Raw genomic sequence first — 24,366 nt, 5'->3', positions numbered from 1 at the left:
ATACCATCATCATCATTATTATTATTATTATTATTATTATTATTATTATTATTATGTTGGCTTTGTAGAAGCCAACATTCTGTTTTCCTACTTAAGCTTAGACAAAAATTTACAAAATTTACAAAATTACAAAAATTCGGGTATGTTGTAGACCCTGGTCTGAAGTTTGTTGCTATTACTTTTCTAAGCGATCCGAGTACTGGTACTTCTGGTACCGGGTCTCAAAGTGGCCTTTTTTCCCATAGACTCCCATTATAAACTTTGGAGTTTTATAACTCGGCAAGCTTTCAAACTATCTACACCAAACTCGGCCAGCTCCTTTAGGGTGATGCTCTGAACAAACTTTTAAATTGGTGTACTGACTGGCCTTCCGCTTGTGTCGCAGCCCCGCCCCCAAAATATGCAAAATCAAAAAACTTTTTACAACATGAACATGTGACATATCAAAACACTCAGAACAATGAGGGGAACTTCCTCACGTGTACTCTGATGACGTCATGTGATGTCACGTGAAAATAAAAAATTTTGCACAACATGGGCATGTGACATAACACAACACTCAGCCCAAGGAGGGGAACTTCCTCAGGAGAATTCGGATGACGTCACATGCTCGTCTCCACTTACCTCCAAATGTTTTGGCACCCTATCTTTCTGTCCACTTGCCTCCAAAAGTAACACTGACCCTTATGTCCACTCGCCTCCAAAAAGCACCGGCCTTTGCGAATACTTGCCTCGTCAAAGCCAACATCAAAGTTTGTCGCGACGAACTTTACAAATCTAGTTATTATTATTATTATTATTATTATTATTATTACTCTGTAATTGTAGTGATTGATCTACTAAAGCAAACACTTGTATATGTATACAGTATAACTCGTTTACCATTAAGAAATGCTTCTTTGTTTACTGTCACTACTCATGTGGTGTCGATTTGACGTCACTTACTAAATCCATGGTCGAGGAGACCTTTTTCCTTTTCCTGTTCAGCGATAATATGCAGTTTTGTAATGAGAGCATTAATATAAAGCCTGCAGTCGGAACTACTGTCAAAGGAAATTGATCAACACCTTCTGACCAATAAGAATCAGGAATCCGGCAGCGTTGTTGCGTAACAGTAAATAAATGAGAGGATCCTAACACTCTTGTCCTTTTTGCCTGTTTCTCTTTGGCGTAACAGCGACATACTGAAAGAAGCCATTGTTCTCTCACTGTGGCAGGATTTCCACCTTGTAATTCATAGCAGTAGACACACTAGTTAATCCTAACACCAGACTGTTACACTAAAGAAGAACTCTACCCAGTGCTGCAAAGTTGTGCAGTTTCATTTAAAGTATGTCTGGCATCTTAATACCTAAGAGATTACACAAAAGGGATTTGTGGTATAAATTAATGGAAAATATAAATATATATATATATATATATATATATATATATATATATATATATATATATAAATATATATATATATATATATATTATGAGGACACCACCTATCTACACATGTGTGCACGTGTGCAATTAGGCATAGCACACACACACAAACACACACACACACACACACACACACACACACTGCCTACATGAATGTGTGACACATATTAGAATTCATACTGCACCAGCCAGCTTTGAGACTGGGCAATAAGACTCCAGCTCCACCCTTTCTTATTATTTTATTGCAGCTCAACTGCTCTACAATACAGAAAAAAAACCCTGAATGGCTCTTGATTAATAATCAGTTAATTACTTTGTAATCAGACTAAGAATCTTCACATACATGTGTAAATTGGGATACAGGAAACTGATTGAGTCCAAGCTGAATGAAATTCCACTCTGTTTGAAAAAAGTGTGTAATCTGAGGTCATTTAAAAGTGAATATGATTAATTTGTACTGGACCTTTTATTTGAAGGCAAATTTCAAACTATAGAACGAAGCCAAAATGTACCAAAAAGACACAGCATGACTTGGATGCGTTTGAGATTTCATGGAGATTGTACCCCCAGGCGAGGTGGTGTTGCATAATTTTAAATCTCATGCCTTGCATAGTCACATTTATTGCATAATTTCCATCATCAGCTTTGCATGACAATATAGCTACTTGTAGATTATCTTACAGCTCTCAGTGAATTACCGAAGAATGAACATTCACATTATCACTGTATAGACATTCGACTGGTAGCTCTTTATTATTGTGTAATACTTCCTGTGTTTTTGGCAGAGCTTCATACAGTCCTGCGGAGTATGATAATTACTCAGGACAAGCTTCACAAAGGCACTGAGCTGTGGCACTTGGTTTTCATTGTTCTCTTTACAAAAGCTACTCAGAGATTTTTTTAGGCAATGTGCTGCCACATGCCTAGTCTGTGTTATGCTGCTGCAGGGTCCTAAATCCTGTGTTTATCTCTCTCCTCTTTCGTTTCAGCTCTCAAGGGGACGAAAGACCAATATCTCCCTTCTATGTGAGGTAGGCTGCGCTCTCTCTCTCTCTCTCTCTCTCTCTCTCTCTCACCCCTCCCTGCTATATCTATCTTTATCCTTTTTGGAAAACGCATAAAAGCAATAATCCAAGAGAAAGGGAGGATGGAGTTCATCACATGCCAATGTTTTCCCTGTTGATTCACTGATTCAGTGTTGGTTCATCCCGTTCAGTTGGCTCGGCTCTTCTCTGTCTCCCTAAAGCTCTTTGTTGTTGACATTTCACCCATTTTACTGTTTACAGTGCAATTGCTGAACAAAAAAATCAGTCCACACTGTATATCACTCATTTTCAAACAGCTTTTCCTAAGCTGGTCTGGAAGAGGGGACAAAATCCACCCTTGAACACATGTAGCTAATCAATTTGGCTCTTTTGACCATTTTCCTAACTGTAGAGTATTTATAAATCCAATCTGGTACTGTCAATTAAAGATAAGATAAAAGTTATTCATAAAGCATTTTAACCCTTAAAAGAGCTCTTAAGGTCAAAAAGACTTAGGAGTATAGAAGAGGACCTTTAAGAGGTTTAAGAGTTTCTTTAGCAGAGGAGAAAATGGCTGAAAGGTGAACGGGGAGAGGAAATGTATTGTATACAATATTTAATAATGATAGTGAGTTAATAAGATAACAGATTAGATCGAGTAGAGATTATTTTTGTGACCAATCATATTAGACAAATTATCTCTGACAGAACAGAAATGACGCACACACACACACACACACACACACACACACACACACACACACACACACACACACATAAATATATGTGATATATATAATAGACAACCAATTACAGTCTTCAATAGAACGTGTCATACCTAGTAACAGGGTTAAGCCCCACCTCCTACCTAAGATAAAAGCTGTGTATTTTCCTTGCTCAGAGTTGCTCTGAGATCGGTCCTTGAGATTGGTCTTAATCTAAAATTCATAGCTAGAAAATTTTAAGCTAAATTAGGAGCTCTCTGAGATCATTCTTAGAATCGTTATGAATACGGGTGCTGGTATATTTCAGAAATGCAACATTGTACCTTATTATTTAATGCTATTTTAGAAAGAAGCCTTTATTTGTAACCTATACACTAGAGTAAAATGCATTTCATGCATAGAGCACAGTGTCAGCCATGCTGCAGGGCCGCTGGAGCAGGGAGGTTTGGGGGTCTTGATTGGGGGACCAGTGGCAGCAGTTTAGCAGTGCTGAGGTTTGAACCCTGACCTTCCAATCAACAAACCAGAGCCTTAATCGTTTAAGCCACTAGTGCCCCTTTGAGCCCTTTGGAACCCCAAATCACTGCAACCCCACACACCACTGGGGGCTGGTACTTAATCTCAAACTATTTCATGTGCTTGCACTGCAGGCGAAGACAGGTCTGTAAACTCAGGACAGGTGACGGCAGGGTGAAGTGAGAAGCAGCATCTTTTTTTATCGTGCTGACAAATTATATACGAAGAATTTTTTGTGCAAATCTAAATCAGTGGTTCTGGAAAGGCTTGATTGTCAAGTGCAGCAAACCGAATACATTATAATATCACTATTAAAATAAAATAATAAAAGCAGCTAAATGCTCAGTATGAAACCTATCATTTGTTTTAGAAAATATTTGCTATAGAACATTAATATGTTTAGAAGGCTGTATTACACAAAAATCCTAAAAACATAAGTCAGGTTAGCTTTGGAGTTACTATTTATTATTATACCATATTATTATTCTTATTATTTTTACTTCTAACATTTCTGCTTGGAACATGATTTGATGCCTTCCTGCCACCAGATACAACCTTATAAGACAACATTTTTAATGTTCAAAGGCAGAGAATAAATCATGGTCAGAGCATGTTTTTGTGGATAAAAGCTTTTGCTCAGCTTTGCGGTTAATGGAGGAAAACAGTAGCAGTAAAAAAAGGAAGCCTGCTATTAGAACTCATCCCTGACATTTCATGCAACACTAAGTACACACACACAGCCTGTGCATCCTCGGAGCCAGAGACATGCCATAAACATTGCCCTTTTTACACAGACCTTTGAATTGCCCTGCGAGAGAATTTATACTGCTTAGGTATAAAGAAGGTTGGGTCTTTATTCTGAGTAGGGTAATGGAAAGTAGGTCATCATACTCCTGACACGGTCCCCAGGGAAACTGCGGCCCTTGTACAGGATAAACATAATACGAAAAGAAAGAAGGATTTTACAAGGTGTACCTCTGACCTCTGAGACCATATTTTAATATTTTACCATCAAAGTAAATCATATCCATATATACATATGTACAGTAAGTTCTGGAAAAAAATAAAAAAATGTCCAAATGTTTCTTAAATCAGCACCTCTAAATGTATGGGGAAAAAACACTGCTGTTGTCATCACTATCCCTTTCCAATAGGACCAACTGAAGGGCAAAAACAGTGCTAAAATAGCCAAAGTAATTCTTTAAAAATTAAAAAATGAAAAGGAAAAAAATTGGAAAATTAAGTTTAAAAATGAATAGAATCTTGTTTCCTGTGCATTATTTGAGGTCTGAAAACATTTTCACCAGTCGTAATTTTCTGCAAATAAATGCTCTAAATGACAATATGTTTATTTGGAATTTGGAAGAAATGTTATCAGTATTTTATCGAATAAATCGATAATGGTCATTTTACGCAAACACATACCTATAAATAGTAAAACCAGAGTAACTGATAATTTTGCAGTTGTCTCTTAATTTCCAGAGCTTTATGTCCGTGAGATATTTTCTCGCAATAAAGTTTAGACTGATGGTATTCTTAGTCCAAGACCTATTGAACTAGTTTCGAAGTATTCACTTGCTTAAAGGTGGGGTCTCCGTTTTTTTGAAAGCCAATGTTGACTTTTGAAATCACCAAAACAAATGGGTCCCACCCCTGTTCTGATAGCTCCGCCCAACACATACACCAGACAAGTATAACCCAAGTATAACCCAGACAAGTTTTATGGCGGAACCTGTTGGGGCAGCTAACCAACCATTTATCAATAAATGAACTCAATGAGTAATAATATGGTAATACAAATGTGTTTTTGAAGTACTGTGTGTTGTACCGTGAAAGGTTTAGCTCCGTTTCAGCTCCGAAAGCTGATCCTATATTAACACGGGTCCTACTTCTTGCCTTATCGTTAGCCTTTTTTCGCTTTCTTTCTTTGTTTTTATCCGCCATGTCAATGTTAAAACCGCTTTCTGCTAATGTCACACATGCGCACTGAACACTCTCTCCGCCCATATTGACAAGCCCCGCCCCTTTCTGCTAATTGGCTACACATTAGTTTTGTTTTTTGTTTTGTTTGGCGGCCCAACGCAGTTTTCTGAAGCATTTCTCAAAACAACAGAGACCCCACCTTTAAGAGGCACTTGTGTAAGTTGCTCTGGATAACAATGTCTCCCAAATAGCTTAAATGTAAATATCAACACAATCATCTCCAAACCAATCCACAGCTACATACACCATATACAACATTTAGGTCAGGTCCACCAATTTGATTGAACAAGCTATATTCCAAGAGAGTTTATATTTAATATAACAGCACTAAATTTCCCTGTTTGTGTTACTCTGCATGTCTGTATTTCCAACATAAATCAGCTGCAGCTTCTTAAAAACAATTTTCATTTATATAGCATAAATAAACAAAATATTCATGTCCAAACAAATGAATGTCTTGTTATAGAACTGTTGTAAAACAACTACAATGTCCATTTGACAGTCATTTAATTTGGAAATGAACAAACGTAACCAGTCCAAGCCATTTCCATTAATATGACAAACACGTAATACACGCAGAACTTTGGATCCAGCTGTCACTCGTCTACTCCTGTCATTTATACAGAGCTGGTTTATCTAGGTGTGAATCAGTCATAATTAGTGCAGACATCTTCTTGCATCATCACTGATCTGTCTGGAAATCTTCTCAAGGATTTTCTCCTGCGTCTTTTGTCCTGTAAAATTTCACCCTGTAGCCAGATCAGTTGCACCCAAATGAGGAAGCCAAGTTAAAATATTTCACAGTGAATCTTTTTCTCGAACTGAATGCTAGTCAAACATCTGGTACAGGACCGGCATCAAAATACTGCACCTCTGATGGTACTTTATTATTTCATTATCAAACTTGTTACTTAGATATGTGACATAACATCACAAGCAGCGTAATAAAGGCGTGTTTTCAAAGAATTCTTACACTGAATTCACATTTGTGATCTGTTTCATGCCTGTCAACATCCTATATCTCAGTAGTGTCACTTTAAGTAGTGTCATCATGTTTAGATATTGTTTTGTTTGTGGATTTGTTGTGGCATGGCCTCATGCTGACAGGTGGATTTGCTTAATCATGTCTAATTGGTTATTACTCTGTCAAACTGGATTACCAGGTCCGTAGGCCTGAAGCTCTTACACGTGTTGAAATATGAAGAGGAACTCAACGCATCTGCTCATATCGTTATCATTTTATTTCTTTACTTGAAACCAAATGGTGAGTTAAAAGGAAAACAGATCTTAAAGCTTCACCAATATTATTGTTATTTTTAGCAGTTATTTATTATCCAGAGAATCCTTATACTTTCACAGGTTAATTACCTGACACTTTTAAAACCAGGGTGAAAAAAAGATCATGATTCAGATTTGTGTCCATAATAAGCAGTACTACTTTACTCAGTGACAAAGTATTACAAGTGTTCTACATATTAAATAGCGATATGATACAGTCAGTTAGCTCTGCTGACGACAAGAGATGGGAGACATTACTTTGTCTAGTAGACATGGTTCAGCTCATGTACAAAATAGGGTGGCTGACGCTCTGCTCCCAGTGCACACAGATGCCTTATGGATGATGTAGCTGCCTGCATGTGCCTCAACAGAAGTGAATGTTTAGTAGCATGCTCATGTTCACAAATAGGTAGATGCCATACAATTTAGCTAAAGGGTGGCAATTGGCTAAAGGAGTCAAGTGAAGGGACATTTTGTATTGTAATTCTGCTATAATTAGTATATATATATATATATATATATATATATATATATGCATTAGTATTACATATATTTTTAGTGGCTTACTAAATACACCAGTGATGTCAGACTCAAATTCATCCGATGAGTTGTATATTATGTATTAAAATAAGGCAGACACAAAAACTGGAGCCTGGCATCATTAATCTAGACCTAAAGACTTTCAAAAACATTGGCCTTTCCCATGGGCGATTGGCTGAGTCCTGCTTTAGCCCGAGAGGCCAACAGCAATGTAGCATTACATCAGACAGACCCCTTTGGTTAATAAAATGTCCCTGAGCTTGTTTAGTTTGCAGGTGGTTTGTTTATCTCGCTCGCTGGCTCAGCAAAAGCCTTATCATTATTTTCTCTTACTAACCAATCACATACAAGCTATATTCGATAAGTGCTGAGCTAGACCATGCTGTGCCCTGTCTCACCATTTAGGCTCGGATCCTTTAAAATGGATCCACGAGTTATTTATTTACTCATATTGCGTTAACCTTAAATATGAGAATTAAATTAGAAGTACATTTGTTTACAAAAATAAATACTGGAAACATTTTACAGGTGTGGTATGTTTTAGTATTCTGTTAAAACTTTATCTTGTCACTTCATTTAAATAAAATCAAATACTTGATTAGATTATCTAGTATCAGAGCACTGATTGTTGATCGGTCAGAAGGTGTTGATTAATTTTCGATAATTGTAGGTTTTTTTTACATTAATGGGAGGAGTCTACCGAGTCAACACTTCAGTTCTTTCATTCAATCAGTTTTCCACCCTTGGAAAGTCAGAACAAAAGACTTTCCTCTTTTCAGTTTCTCTGTTATATGAAATATATGAAGTAGGAATGTTTATAGTATAACGAGTATAAGTATATTGGAGGTAACTTGCCTTGCAGATTTTAGCCTTGTCTCGATAAATATATTGCTGCTTCACTAACACAGACCACTTTGCTTGCAATTTTTTCGTCCGTATCCTTATATCCTTACCTGAACTCAAAGTACAAGACAAGTTGAAGTAGAAGTAATCTCAGCACGTTTCCTAGTCATAGCTCTTTGGTCTAGACACGAGTGAACATATGTTGTGACTGCAGACTACAGTATCATAGTGTGAGTTCAGAGACCTTGACCACAACAGCCTTCACTGATATCTGCAGACACACTTCCATTATCCAAACATGTCTGACTGCTGTGAGTGGTCTTTGAACCCCTAGCTGGAGGGCAGGGTCTACCTTTATTTAGGCCTTTTTTACATCCTTATTTACTTTATCTGATACCACCCAAATGTTATCTCAGGAGTAATTTTTACCTTGGTTTGATAGAGCCATTTCCTATAAATGGGGCGATTCTACAAAGCGACATCGGTTGCACATTACCGTAAAGCGGAAGTAATGCATCACTGTTTATTTTTAGATTTATGACACATTGTCCCCAATTTGCATAACGGAGTCATTTCTCAAAACATGATGAAGCATTTGTAAATGGTCAGTTGATGCTCAAGGCATTTCCTTGAGCACATCTTCATGTATAACTAGTTTAAACTTAGACCAGACATAACAGAAGATAATCACTCATCACTGTGGACCTGAGTACGGTGTGAGCCGCTGCATCCCCATTGTACATGCTGTACAGAACAATAAAATGCTCATGGTGTTCTAAACAAATTCTAAGGTAAATACCTTCAGTTTTAAATGGCTTTTTTGTGTGCCTTTACTAAATGGTTTAACGTAAAGCCTAGTAAAGGAGGGATACTTGTGAAAAGAGGCATCCTGTATAATTATAATGAATGACAAACATTAATAAAAAGATTTTATGGTCTTTTCTGGTTTAATGTCAATACACAACTATAATTCATAATTTGATCGATATACGTTTTTCCTTGTCAAATAAAAAAGTCACAGCATTTCTCAATTCATTCAGAACTTAGATGTTCTTAGATTTTCGATTTCTGCGGTATTTAACTTCACCCCATTTTAACCAAATTTATCCAGAACTGTAGGCGATACTATAAATCATGCAGCTGTGTTAACACCAGTGTTTTTTTTTTTAAACTTGACTGCTACTTGATAATTTTAGGAATTTATATAAATATTTTCAGTTTATTAAGGCATTAAAGGCACATTAATACAGATACACACAGAACTTGACATAAACACGGGATACATAAAATAATAAATAATATAAATAAAAATGGACAGATCTTTATATACTGGATAAACCCAATATAAAGATACCTATGGCTCATGTACATTTAGAGCATTTTTCGGATGCTCTTATCCAGAGCAACTTTTTTTTATTGAAATAAGGGTTAAGGGCCTTTGATCAGGGGCCCAGCTGTAGCAGCTTGGTGGACATGGGATTTGACCTAATGACCTTCCACTTAGTAGGCCAACACCTTAACCACCAGGCTACCACATCCAATACATTACTACATACATATATGTATGTATACATATACTATAACATCTTGCCTGCAGGCAAGAAATGACTGACAAATACTATGTTATTAATACAATAACTACATCTATGTTCTCTGAGATGTTTTTCGTGATATTGTATATCTGTGTCTTCCTTCCTTTTACTTAATTATGCTTAAATAGTATATATATATATATATATATATATATATATATATATATATATATATATATATATATATATATATATATCATATTACATTGTGTATATATGAACCTACACTGCATATGAGTGCTTTAATAAACATCGTAACCACTCATTATTTACACATTTATATTGACACAACATGTCTGTGTATGAAATATTTTTTATCAGAATAAATAGCAGAGCTTCTGCGATAAGCCCTGACCACTTTGGGCTGGTTTAACTGAGCTGGTATGTGTGTTCTTGGCCACAAATTGTCGAAGTGTTGTAATCTCTATCATCTGTTGTAATCACTTGTTTCTCTTCCATAAATTGTTTGCCACAAAGCGCTTCTGGTCAGTGTAAACTGACGTGTTTATGGAGAACCACAGACAGCGTCATTTGGCTCTTAGCCTTAATTCCAGTCATTTTGGAATTGTATATATGTAATTATTGCACTTTTTATTACACTTTGTGTAGCATAGAAGGTCAGGTATGATGGCAAAACCCCTGAAGCTTGGATTTATAGGTTTCATTCAAATCCATGTGGATTTCTAAAGATACAATTGCATCCTATTTCATGAATTCTGCACCAGGAAGGCAAAAATGCGTATGAGAAGACAATGACATACAACATGACAATGATTCAACTTGTTTATGAACATTGTGTCCTCTCATTTAGACAATGCTTGAGTCAGTCCTCTAAAAGAATCATCAGTCTGTTCCATATGGCGAATCTGTGAACTGACCTACATCCCATAAAGAGTCATTCAGTCATTCAGTTTATTTGGTGAAGCGTATTGCATTCACTTGAGTAAAAAAAATCTACTCTGTTTTCTGAATTAACGAGTTAATTATCTCAGAATTATGAGATAATTTTTCATGAATAAAAAGTCTTTGCTCTGTTTTTCTGAATTAACGACTTAATTATCTCAGAATTATGAGATTCATTTTTTTTGAAAAACATTTTTTTACTCTGTTTTTATGAATTAATGAGTTAATTATCTCAGAATTATGAGATCATTTTTCATAAAAAAAAAAAAAATTAATTGTTCTGCTTTTCTGAATTAATGAGATCCCTCAAAATCCTGCCAGGAGCTCTATTTTAGGTGGATTGCATGGAAGTAAACATGCCCCGCCTTTCAAGTTTTATTTTACTTTGGGTTTGAGACAATGGGAGATTCTGCTGTCTTTAAGTAATATAAATGGTATTGTTATTAGTGCGTCAACTTTTGCGCAGACACCTCAAGACTTTGCGCCTGTTTAGACGAAAAGAACATTCTGATCTGCTTGACGTTGCTGTGTTTCTCCAGGATCAGTTGAACCGATATGGTCTGCTTCACGGATATAAGATGATGCATCTGAAATGCATTCAGGCTGACTATGTGGTGACACAAGAGACAATCAGGCAATTGTTGAAAATACTGGATCCCCATGGAGTGCAACTGAGGCGCCGGAATCATCTTTTTATGGCATGTTGATTCATATGATAAACTCAAACCATATGGGATCTGCATCAATGGTGCAATCGACGGGTTTTCACTTATGGTTATGCGGCTACCGTGAAGCAGACCTTATCGGTTCAACTGATCCTGGAGAAACACAGCAACGTCAAGCAGATCAGAATGTTCTTTTCGTCTGAACAGGCACAAAGTCTTGAGGTGTCTGCGCAAAAGTTGACGCACTAATAACAATACCATTTATATTACTTAAAGAATTGAAAAACAAGTTACAAGTTACAAGTTGTGGTTCAAGTTACATTACTTGAAAAACAGGACAATTCATTTTTTTTTTTTTTATGAAAAATGATCTAATAATTCTGAGATAATTAACTCTTTAATTCATAAAAACAGAGTGAAAAAAATGTCTTTCAAAAAAAAATTTATCTCATAATTTTGAGATAATTAAGTCGTTAATTCAGAAAAACAGAGCAAAGACTTTTTATTCATGAAAAATGATCTCATAATTCTGAGATAATTAACTCGTTAATTCAGAAAAACAGAGTAGATTTTTTTTCCTCAAGTGAATGCAATACGCTTCCGTAACATCCTTATAACAGTGACAGTGCAAGCGTTAAAAAGAAAAACAAAGTTTGAAAGGAAGTTGAGGAATTGGACCTGGTGCAATCTCTACATTTGGGCCTTATGCATATTGCCTTTCCAAATCAAGTATTTGCACATGCATGTTGCAGTTGGTCAGTAGCCCTTTCATGGTCAGTAATAGGGCTCAGCAAATGACTATATAATATTAATATTGTCATAAATGGTGTCATAGAAAGGTTATTACACAACCTTATCAAACCTACTAAACATCCAATACTATCGAAGCAACAATTCGTTTCAAAGAGCACGATATCACTAAACCATCTAGATAGTTTACTTAGCATATGAATATGATGTCCTAGTCATGAAAAGGAGTGTGACATGTTACGCAATACATGCTACAACAAGACAGACAAAAATATATCATATGATGCAGCTGTTAAGCAACTAATCAGGTGACATTAACTGAACATTAAGTCATTAACATTTTCCAACCTCATTACGATAGTTCAGGCGGAGACGATCTTCTAGTAAGAGCTGTCGAATGATTTCTGTCTGTCTTCCACTATCATGTTAACGAATCCAAAGCCATTTGGTACTTTTAGTAAGACGTAACTAAGTAATATAATAAAAACAAGAAACATCTAAACTCCTTCTTGATCAAAATAGATGAATCCTACTGGATATAATACATTTCCCAGACATCTCTGATCTACTTGGGTTCCAGTGTTTACTTCTAAAATTCAGAGGACGTGAGTTAAAGTGGTTAACCGGAGTAACTGTGTCATTCTTCACAATTTTACAGTTTGGATTAAGCAATAAGCCACACAGTGCTGTGTCAGCAGCCAGAGCGGTAATATTTATTTGGCTTTTAGAGTCTACTTCTGAAATTCGGAAGAAATGAGGTGGAGTGGTTAAATAGGTGACTTTAAAAATTTGGGAGTTTCACAGTTCAGAGAAAGAAACTGCAAGCACATGGTCTGTACTGTGGTACAGTTAGTATGCAGCATCATATAACTTCTTGGCTTATACTGTACCTGATCAGGGAATTGCATGGTTTTTGCTTGATTATGTTATGAATTGCGTGGATTGCATTTGATTTAAATTAGCTCACACTGTGTTATCTCCTCTCTCCTTTAGCTCCCAGCTCTCTCCTGTTCATTACAGGCCTGACTTAGCACAGTAAGTAGTCATACACTGATTTAGTGTTAATATCAGATTCTCTTGATAATATGTTCGCTCTTAATACATCATTGTTGTAAATAACTCGTAATAATCTGCGTAGGGGAAACAAACTTTATTGTAGATGTAACTGTTGTTATAACGAGTGATAACTCATGTCTTCTCCGCGCCCTGTCCGTCTCTTTGTGCAGTTATCTGGAGAAGACAATCCGCTCAGCGGTGGAGCAGCACCTCTTTGATGCTCACATGCTGCCAGATCAGAGTTTACAGCAGGGTTTAGCGACAGCAGGTCAAGATTTGTTACCCGCAACTACGGCTCGTCAGAGGAGGCGACAGCAGAAAGAGCAGGAGGAGAGAGAGAACCGAGAAAGGTGCAGGTAAGAGACCTAGGGATATAGCCAGGCTCTTTCCAATGTGGTCGTCAGGTTAGACTCAAAGACTTTGCATGGTTTATAGAGCTGTTGTGCTACATCCTACTAAAACCCATAACTAAGAATTTCTGACTGGAAAAATATCTCAACTCATATTTCGTCCTAAACCATCACGGCTGCTCACTGCTTAAACAGTAAAGTTGCCACTTTCCACTTTGTAGCTTGAGCACACATAGAAATCAGAAAATTACAAGAAGCACAGGATACGATCCGTAAAATGTCCAAACTAAGATAGTTTTAAACTAGTTTCTGCTTCTAATGCTTGGCTGATTTTTGTGATTTTACACTGGCCATATTTTTTACAACGAATGACATTTTCAGCCTTACATAGACCCTTAGTCTATTTATTTATTTTTTTCCATTTCTTTTAATTATGTGCACTGTTACTCTTTTTCAGACTCATGAATAAATGTGAAAGTGCACTTAAATAAAAACTCAAGGTCTCTATGTTGCCTTGTATAGAGAATGTTGTTACTGCCTTTAGATATCAGAATCCGAATCAGAATCAGGTTTATTGGCCAAGTGTGTTGACACACACAAGGAATTTGGTTCCAGCTGTTTGTGACTCTAAAAAGTACAGACATAAATAACACTATACTATACAGATAATGCAGACTATACAAGACAATGCAGATGTGATACAATAGACATTATGAGTATTAAATATGAATATATGACTGATCAGTTACTGTATGTACATAAAGTGTGGGAAGTGCAAATAACATTATTGTGCAATATTATGCTTTTTGTGCAAATATATAGCAGCAGTAGTGTGTGTAATATATACAGATGATGTGATGACTGACGGCTCTGATAATGCAGTACTTATAGATATGAAGCAGGGAATATAATTATTGTGAGTTGTTAATCAGGGTGATTGTCTGGAGAAAGAAACTGTTCCTGTGTCTGGCAGTTTTAGTAAGCAAAGTTCTGTAGCGCCTGCCAGAAGCTGAAAGAGGTTTTGTCCACGGTGATTTTTCCTGCCCGGTTTCTGGTTCTTGTGTAGTACAAGTCCTGGGTAGTGGGCAGGGGGGCACCAATATAAGATTTATTATGTGTTTTTTTGGAGAGAAAAAAAAAATAGCCTCATCCAGGGTAATATGATGAAATATTTGTTTGTGGTAAAAACACTTGCTGCTAGATGAGTGGATAAAGATTAGATAAAAAAAAACTAATAAATAAATAAAAAGACAGCCAGGTCTGCTGTGGTTATTTGGACTGGAGAGGGGACTTTGCTCTGCCTCTGTCCTTCTGTCTCTCTGGATTCACAGCACTGCTCCAGTCGATAAGGGGACTCTGCCAAGAATAAACTCTAATCTCAAGGTTAGAGGCAAACCCACTCGGCTCAGTCATAGCGACTTATTCGGACATAGGAGAAGGTGCAGATAAAAATGCTGTGTCATATATTTTATTATGGTGACTTGAGTGCCACAGTACGTGAGCAGAAGCAGTTCAAACTATAGAACATGCTTAGCGTTAATTTTCTGTGCTATTATGAAGGCAGGCGTTTTTCTTTCTTAGGAATGACACTGAAAAGGAGAACATCCCGTCTCGTGGACTGAACAGCGGTGCTAGCGTTAGCATTAGCATCAGCATCAGCGAGGAGAGCGAGAGGAGACTGGCTACTGCTGATGAAGACTCCAGGTCCAGGAAACCCAAACACAGCCCTACCCTCAGCAAGCTGTCCTGTAACCAAGGCTCACACAGCGTGAGTACTACTCTGCCCTGCTCTCACTCCCCTACACACACTCACACACACACAGACCTTCTTTTTGCCTCACAGCAAATCCATTTTCTCATAAACTATGTCTCCATTCCACTGAAAGGCAGTGACTCAGCCCCTGTAAATGATGGCAGTATAGCAAGAGAGGTCACGGGAGGAGATGTGGTATGTTGCAGAGAAGGATGGGGAAAGAAAACAGACAGGCTAATAACAGCCCTAACTGTACCAGAAGCCCTAACTGTACCAGTAGCAGGGGATGCTTTCTTGCAGAACGATGGAGCTAAATTGCAGGCAGCCTAATAAGGCTTCAATTTCTACAAGCTTTTATCTGAACCAAGGGACCGCTGAAGCAAAGGCACGCTTTTTGACACGCTTATAGGCTGCTACGCTCAGATCCTTGATCTGATCAGCCGTTACACGTACGTATCAGTCGCCATTAGTGACAACCTGCGCTATAACCACAAGCACTTTGGTCTGTACGGTCACGGTGGGTCGAGTCAAAATCTAAAATCTGATTGGTCAGAAGGTGTCGATTCATTTTCTTTTACAGTACAGCAGCTCTTGAGATTAATTCACAACCAAATATAGCTTCATAATAATTAGCTTTTTTCTAATACGTTATCATTTACATAGGAGCAATTTATCCAAGACTTATAAGAAGAATTAGATTTATTTATAAAAAAAAAATAAATAAATAAATAAATAATAATAATAATAATAATAATAATAATAATAATCGAAGGAGCCTCCAGTGTCAGAAAATCTTCCTTCAGGATGGAACAGATTTTGCTTCACTAGTTTGTCTTTATGTAGCACCAGAATCCTGGAGGAACGTTGTTTCATTTCACTGTGTTCTCTAACTCACTCATTTTCTACCGCTTATCCGAACTACCTCGGGTCACGGGGAGCCTGTGCCTATCTCAGGCGTCATCGGGCATCAAGGCAGGATACACCCTGGACAGAGTGCCAACCCATCGCAGGGCGCACACACACACACACACACACTCTCATTCACTCACGCAATCACACACTACGGACAATTTTCCAGAGATGCCAATCAACCTACCATGCATGTCTTTGGACCGGGGGAGGAAACCGGAGTACCCGGAGGAAACCCCTGAGGCACGGGGAGAACATGCAAACTCCACACACACAAGGCGGAGGCGGGAATCGAACACCGACCCTGGAGGTGTGAGGCGAACGTGCTAACCACTAAGCCACCGTGCCCCCCTTCACTGTGTTCTGCGTCAGCTAAATATGATCGAAACGACAACTTGACTTGACTCATTTCTGAGGAACATGACAAGGTGCTGTCACATATAATGGATAAAAAGTATGACAGAATAAATGAAAAATAGCACACATTTACAAATTGCTATGGTATAAGAGGAATAAAGCGTTTCTGGACATGCTGTTATTGAAAAGAAAGGTAACACACCACATATCATTGATTATTTTCTGCTAACATCACACTCTTTTGTGTTTTATTCGTTAGTTACAGGACGAACTCACACAGTATAACACAAACAATGGTCTGGTTATTTCGAGAATGTCATGGCAACAAAGGAAATCATCTTACATTTTGTGTTTGAACTTTAACCACCATTATGAAGTCTCGGTTTTGTTTCTGTGCACAGCAGATTTGTGCTTGTGTGTCGGTGCTGTTTTATTATTTACAGCAAGTCACATTTGACTGGGTTAGATCTGATTCTAATGAGGCTCAGAGCTGAAATCTGACCCGTGGGTTGGGAGGATGCAATGAACCGTATTTGGCTGATGTAACACAGCAGTAATTTGGCTTCAGGAAAGTTATTAATGCAATAAGTCTCTGAGGTGTATTTAACTGTGTTCATTTTAACCCCCATTTATTTCAGGAAAGCTGTTTTAGCACCTTAAATGTACTTAATTTACATTTAAACACCTCAAATGTAACTCCTCTACCGTTTTCCATTAAGACTGACACCTAATTTTTATTTATTTTTCTTTTAAAATTCAGAAAAATTAAATACAAACAAATTAATGAATTTATCTAACATAATATCTACATAATATTTATGTAACATGAATGATATTGGTTATTTTGGATAATGGTTTATATTAATGTCCTTGTCCTAATATGTAAAGCAAGTCAACTTCAGCATCCTCTAGTGTGGGACCTGTGACGTATATATTATAGAGGAAGAGAAGGAGAGGACATTAGTAATTTGTTTGTTTGTTTGTTTATTATATTGCTTACGTTTTTTTATTGTATTGTAATAAATGTCATTTTTTTAAATATTTTTTATTTCAGCATCACAGCTCATCCAAATCACATGACAGAGACATGGAAGACAGTATGGACACTACACATAACAGGTATTAGCAACATGAAATTTTCCAATAATGTAACTGTAGATGATTACAGATTGCAGGATTGCATTTTTATTTATTTATTCATTTGCATTCTTTACATTTCTAATAAAATGTGTAGATATCTGATAGTCTGTATTATCTGTATAGTATAGTGTTATTATTTATGTTTGTACTTTTGAGAGTCACAAACAGCTGGAACCAAATTCCTTGTGTGTGTCAACATCAACACACTTGGCCAATAAACCTGATTCCGTTTAGAGTTTATTTTCTTTTCGAAACGTACTTTTTTGTAACAACCACTTAATGCAGTGAAGATAATAATATTAATAATATTATAATAAGCATTAATCATAATAATAATAAGAAGAATACATTTATTTGTTTGTTTATTTAGTGGTGTTACGTCCCAAAAGCAGTGGATGTCATTTTTTTGTGTTTTTAATTCGTTTTTATCTGCTTTTGGTAAAAGTTACCACTTGCAATCCCTGCAAATTCCAGTGATATATAAAGGTTCATTGTGTCATATCAGCTTAATTAGGGATCCAGTGAGACTGGAGTGAATTTGAGGAAGAGAACAGGTTCAGAAAAAGCACTGCGAGCTCAAACACACTCTCGCTTTCGAAAAACATTCAGTAAACGGATCCATTTTTTATTTGTTTTAGGGAAGCGTGGAAAACAAACGACTCTGCTCGTCCTAAGGTAAGTCTGTCCACTTTGTTCATCTTTTCTGCCCCTTTAGGTCTTTCTGGCTTTTACACACGTGTCGCAATCGGTAATGAATGTTATAGATGACATTGTGATAGACAGAGCCTTGGATGTGGTTTGATCTCATAACACAGACACATGGTAATGTAAGGGAACAGAGATATATGGATAAAAGTGCCATTTATGAAGATCTTTAATATACATATATAAAAACACAATAATGTATTTATTATGCTAAAATGTCCCTGTAGTCAGCTGTAGTTGAAGTCAGCTGTAGAGTGTGGGAACATCCTTGTGCTCACGACCCCTCGCAGTGGTCCTACGCCACAACCCATGTGATCCCTTCAGATCACACACTGCTGCTCCTGGGACAGTAGAACACTCTGAACCCAAACACTCTGCTTGAAGTGGTTCGTTTTCTGTTATCACTTCCTCCTCCTCATGGCACTGCTGTCTGGCCAGCTGGCACACTCTCACACCAACATCGCAGCCATGAGCAAGCCGGTCTGTCGTGGCACCGTGACAGAGCAGCTGCACCAAGGAGGTTAAACAACACATGCCATTTAACTCTGATTAGGGTGCTTTGATCTGTTAGGAAATGAACGAGAACGAGCACATTTCTTAATCTTGTTCCGCAACCACTATTTTCTACCCCGAAACACTTGTTTCATTTGCGATTACAGGAAAAAAAATCCAGGTGGCCGTTTGTAATTTTTACAGCTCTCTCTTTGTTTGTTTCTTTAGTGAACATAAAGGAAAAAAAAAAAAATCAAGCAGCCCATTGCAACTGACAAGCCTTCTTCTTCTGCTGCTTCCTAACTGACCACATTGTTTAATCTTTGCTATTATTTTCATCCCCAAAAGACTTGCTTGTCGTCGTATTCTCCTCTTCTTTCTTTTTCTTCTACTTCTAGCCCTAACTGGCCCTTATCAATTGAAAAAAAAATATTCTGTAGCACAGCATTCAACATATGCCAAAAATGGTAGAAGTCCAGAAACCTCTGTTTTCAAACTCGGCTTTTGTAGCAGAGCTTCTGCTGCAGTTTATTTATACGGTGACATACGTTTATGTCAAATGTTTAGCTAAAGGAAGCTCAGTGGGTCAGAAACTAGCTAGTGGCCTTAAGACATTTGGTCATAAAGGAGAGAGTTTTCACCTTAGTCAGGTCTGGAGAATGTTGCACTGAAACTTAATCCTTGGCAAGGAATACTGCAATCCATCATTTTAACATTTTTAAACAATACAGTACAAACTGTAGCTTTCAACTTATTTCACTGTTATATTTAACCTAACACGTGTGACACATCATTCTTTAACAAATAAAAAAGTGATGGAATAGAAGCCTTTATTTCGACCATGGAGAGAGAGTTAAGGGCCTTGCACAAGGACACAATACTGGCAGCTTGGCAGTGCTGGGACTTGAACGCCAATCCTCTGATCATCAACCCAGAGCCTTAACTACTTGTGCCACCATGATAATACTGATTATTGTCCTTAAACGGCACACACAGATGTGTTTCATTCCTTATGATATCCATGTATCATATCATATACATCCATATTATATGATTTTTACATGTCAGGGGATAATTAAGTACACACAGTGTACACTGATGTCATCATTAACATATCCATATGACATATAGCATGCAGCATATAGGGATGTGGTAGCCTAGTGGTTAAAGTGTTTGGCTACCAATCGGAAAGTTTTGAGTTCCATTCCTACGTCCACCAAGCTGCCACTGCTGGGCCCCTGAGCAAGGCCCTTAACCCTCAATTGCTCAGTTGTATAAAAAAGAGGTAAAATGTAAGTCACTCTGGATCTAAATGTAATGTAATGTAGCATGCATGCATTAGCATTAGCATTTTTTAAGAAGTCACTGTGCAGGACCAGAAAGAGAAACACTCTGTTAAAAGGTTGACAAGTTCCCCCAAAGACAGCTAAAATCCTTGCACCAAAGGATTAATCAGAAGGCTGAGTTACAAAAAAAAAGACTGCACCCTGTGTTAATAATGCGTTTTAAATCAGCACCCAGGCTCTTAAACTATTTCTTGATTAGAAAGGACACTAGATGGTTTCTGAGAAACAGGTTTCCATGGAAGGAATTCAAATGACCCATGGTATTGTACATATTATAAAAAATAAAAAAAGAACAGTTTCTTATAAATCTTTCTTGTGTTGCTTGTACAATTTACTGCTGAATTTTTTGGCCAGTTTAGTCTAGATATTTGTTAATGAACTGATATGAAATGTGTTAGAATGTAAAAATGTAGTATAAGCTTAATTTAATAATAATAAACTGTCCGATTGTTATTTTACTTTAATTTCACGAGGATTTATTACACTTGGAGTTGCCCTGAAGCCCATTTTACAGCTGAACCCAGTGGCACTGCTTCTACAAATTAAAAGAAAAATAAGCGTTTTGTAACTTTCCATAAATAAATTAATACGGTCAGTTCAGTTTTTTTATTTCTAATGAGCAAGCCAGATTCAGTAGTGGTGAGGAAGACCTCCCTGAAATTATATGAGGAAGAAACCTTGAGAGGAACCGGACTCAAGTGGCAACCCATTCTCACCTGGGTGACACCAGAGAGTGGGATTAGAAATCATTTCCCTTCTAAACCATGTACTATATGGTTAAAAATTGGAAGTGCGTAACCAGAAAATTCATAATAACTTTAACAAAGAATCTATTTGGTTGAAGTTAGCAGATTTTCACTGATGGAAACTTGAATGCTAAACTGTTCATGACAACTAAAGTCCTAAAGCCATCACTGCAAAGCCAACTTCAAGGTTTCTAAGTGGTTCCACCCAAAGTAATCTCATGTATCTTTAATCTTTAATGCTCTGGAGAGCAGAGGCGGTCAGGACCACTGGTACCAGGAGCTTGACTTAACCTGGTACCATTAGAAAATAGTTTTACTTTTAAGCACTAATTTTAAGAAAGACACCAAGTGCTATTTCCCCACTTCATTCATTCATTCATTCATTCATTTTCTACCGCTTATCCGAACTACCTCGGGTCATGGGGAGCCTGTGCCTATCTCAGGCGTCATTGGGCATCAAGGCAGGATACACCCTGGACGGAGTGCCAACTACGGTGGCCGAGAAGTGCAAAACACATTAACAAATCAGAAAACACATTAACAAATCTGAAAACACAACGACAAGTCAGACAACCCAGAAACGGTAGTGTATCGTTTTTGAATGGAAACTTACCGATCACTGGACAAGACACCTGTCACTCAAGATATACAGGTATGGAATCTTATGTGTAATGTGTAAAGTTCTCCGTTTAAATATAAGAAAATAACAGAATTAATCCACAGTAATCCATTCCATCCATCCATTCCAACTTTTCCCTGCGGCAGACTGTTGAACTTCATGTATACCTTGAGTGACAGGTGTCTTGTCCAATCACAAACTATACCAACCGCTTCCGGATTGTCTGAAATGTCGTTGTGTTTTCTGATTTGTTAATTTGTTTTCTGATTTGTTAATTTGTTTTCTGATTTGTTAATGTGTTTCATGCATCGATTCAGACAACCCGGAAACTAGGTATAGTTTGTGAATGAAAACTTACCGATCATTGGACAAGACGACTGTCATTAAAGATATACAGGTGAATGAAAGGTGTCTCGTCTGATAATGGTAAGGTTCCATTCACAAACTATACCAACCGCTTCCGGGTTGTCTGACTTGTTAATTTGTTTTGCACTTCCCGGCCACCGTAGCCAACCCATCGCAGGGCACACACACACACACTCTCATTCACTCACGCAATCACACACTACGGACAATTTTCCAGAGATGCCAATCAACCTACCATGCATGTCTTTGGACCGGGGGAGGAAACCGGAGTACCCGGAGGAAACCCCCGAGGCACGGGGAGAACATGCAAACTCCACACACACAAGGCGGAGGCGGGAATCGAACCCCCAACCCTGGAGGTGTGAGGCGAACGTGCTAACCACTAAGCCACCGTGCAACTCCTATTTTCCCACTTGAATAAGAAAATGTAAAACATGAAAGACTAGTACTAGGAATTCCTAGATCAATGTGACTGTACATGAGATATTTTCACTTGCGCCGCTCTCTGCCTCTGTGCCATCCATATTTGCATGTATTTGCAAGTTATTTTGACTAAACAGTCCAAGCACAGATATAGATACTCCACTCCTTATCGTGAGTAGGCCCTGATGTGTTATATGTAAAATTGGCTTTTGGCTCAGTCAAATATTACATGAAATGCAATATGTGAAATAGACGAGCCCGACTCTTTATTTATAGGACACTGACCTTGTGTGCATCAAATAAATGTAGTGGTCTAGATTGGATATAAAAGGTGATGGATGTCCAGTCATCTGATTATATGCGAGTGCAGAGAGTGTGCTCTTACACACAGATTCATTGCTGTTATAGGGTGAGAATATAGAGGCTCACTTGCTGACAGTTTGTGTTCCTTATCGATCAGTACTTTGACCCTACACTGTTAGCTCCTAGAAACCCTTAGTGTGTGTGTGTGTGTGTGTGTGTGTGTGAGTGAATGTAAGATCACAGTCTCTGTAGCTTTAGGCAGTTATTAGGGCAGTCGTCCTCACGGGAGACTCAGGCGGAACTGGGTTACTGGTGATTATGTAATGAAAGTGAAGATCTGCAGCACGGTCACACACACTTTCAGCAAAAATCAAATCACTGTAACATTTCACCTCATTCAGAACAAGTCTTGGCTTTAAGAGCTGATGTGATTAACATTGCTGTGTACTGCCCAGTTTGCACTGTTTGTTGTTTTGTCTAAGTCAACGTGTAAAGAATGTGGACTGATTAACTTAACCTTCATGTGCTTCCAATTACCTCAAACAAGCAACACTGGGGTTTGATTAAATGCTGAATGACTCATAATTTCTAATATCTACACAACAATGACCACTTCTTGTCTTGAATGATGATGCCATGACCCCAAAAATCCCATCAGTTAAAACCTGTTTCTCAGAAACCATCTTTCATCAGCAAACAGTTCATGAGCAGTAAACTGATTTAACTTGGACTCAAAGTCACCACATGTTATTGTAGTATATATACCTGGCTCTAGCGTCTCGTGTTATGGGCCGGATAAAAATATTTCCCGGGACTGAGCTGCTCTTTCATGTTTACATTATGACTTAACATTTTGTTGTTGAATTAAGAAAACATACTTGAGAACTGCTTCTGTTTAAAACGAGCCATTATTCTGTCTACAAACGGATGTTTGTGTATCACGAGGTGGATGTGTGATTACATTTGACTTACATTTTTTATTTCAAATTATACGCCCGGTTTAAGGGCCTTGCTCACGGGCCCAGAAGTGGCAGCTTGGTGGACCTGGGATTTAAACTCACAACCTTCTGATCAGTAGTCCAACGCCTTATCCACTGAGCTACCACATCCCCAGTGTGTGGTTGTATATTTGTTTTTGCTAATGTAAGAAACCCATTCAAAAAAAGGCACAACCTACTAAACCTGAAAGCATGAACCCATTTCTTTGTGGTTACTGAGGTTAATGTTAAAGCTGAAAAAAAAAAAAAATCCTATCAAATATCCAAGGAAAGGAACACTTCCATGTGTGCTGTTATAGGAAAATAATCAACAACATGGTGGTGTGTAGAAGCTCAGCACCAAGTATGCAAGTGTTTTATTCCTCTTATACTATCTTGTAGTTAATACATGTTCATGTTTTTTCTCATCAGTTTATTGGGACTTGTTATAGTGTAGAAGAAAGCAAGTTAGTTCCTAGTATCACTTATGTTGCTCACCAGCCTCCCTTTCCCTCTCTTTCTCTCTCATCCTAAAGACTTTCTCATGGTAGAGAACTACATTTCACCCTTACC

At 37.6% G+C, this 24,366-nt stretch overlaps 1 protein-coding gene across 5 annotated transcripts in view; it reads left to right on the top strand.

Moving 5' to 3' along the window:
* fam13a (family with sequence similarity 13 member A) overlaps positions 1–24,366 on the top strand; it is a 67,423-nt gene that overhangs the window by 28,655 nt on the left and 14,402 nt on the right. For all 5 annotated transcript variants that reach the window (XM_060873082.1, XM_060873080.1, XM_060873081.1 and 2 more), the window contains 6 exons: positions 2,421–2,462; positions 13,245–13,286; positions 13,478–13,663; positions 15,239–15,425; positions 17,731–17,795; positions 18,455–18,491. In XM_060873082.1, the coding sequence (XP_060729065.1) occupies positions 2,421–2,462; positions 13,245–13,286; positions 13,478–13,663; positions 15,239–15,425; positions 17,731–17,795; positions 18,455–18,491 (559 nt within the window). The remainder of the gene's footprint in view (positions 1–2,420; positions 2,463–13,244; positions 13,287–13,477; positions 13,664–15,238; positions 15,426–17,730; positions 17,796–18,454; positions 18,492–24,366) is intronic.

Source organism: Tachysurus vachellii, chromosome 6 (genome assembly GCF_030014155.1).
Source record: "Tachysurus vachellii isolate PV-2020 chromosome 6, HZAU_Pvac_v1, whole genome shotgun sequence".
Lineage (NCBI taxonomy): Eukaryota > Metazoa > Chordata > Actinopteri > Siluriformes > Bagridae > Tachysurus > Tachysurus vachellii.
Note: the sequence above shows the minus strand (reverse complement) of the source record. Positions and strands in the feature narration are given on the sequence as shown.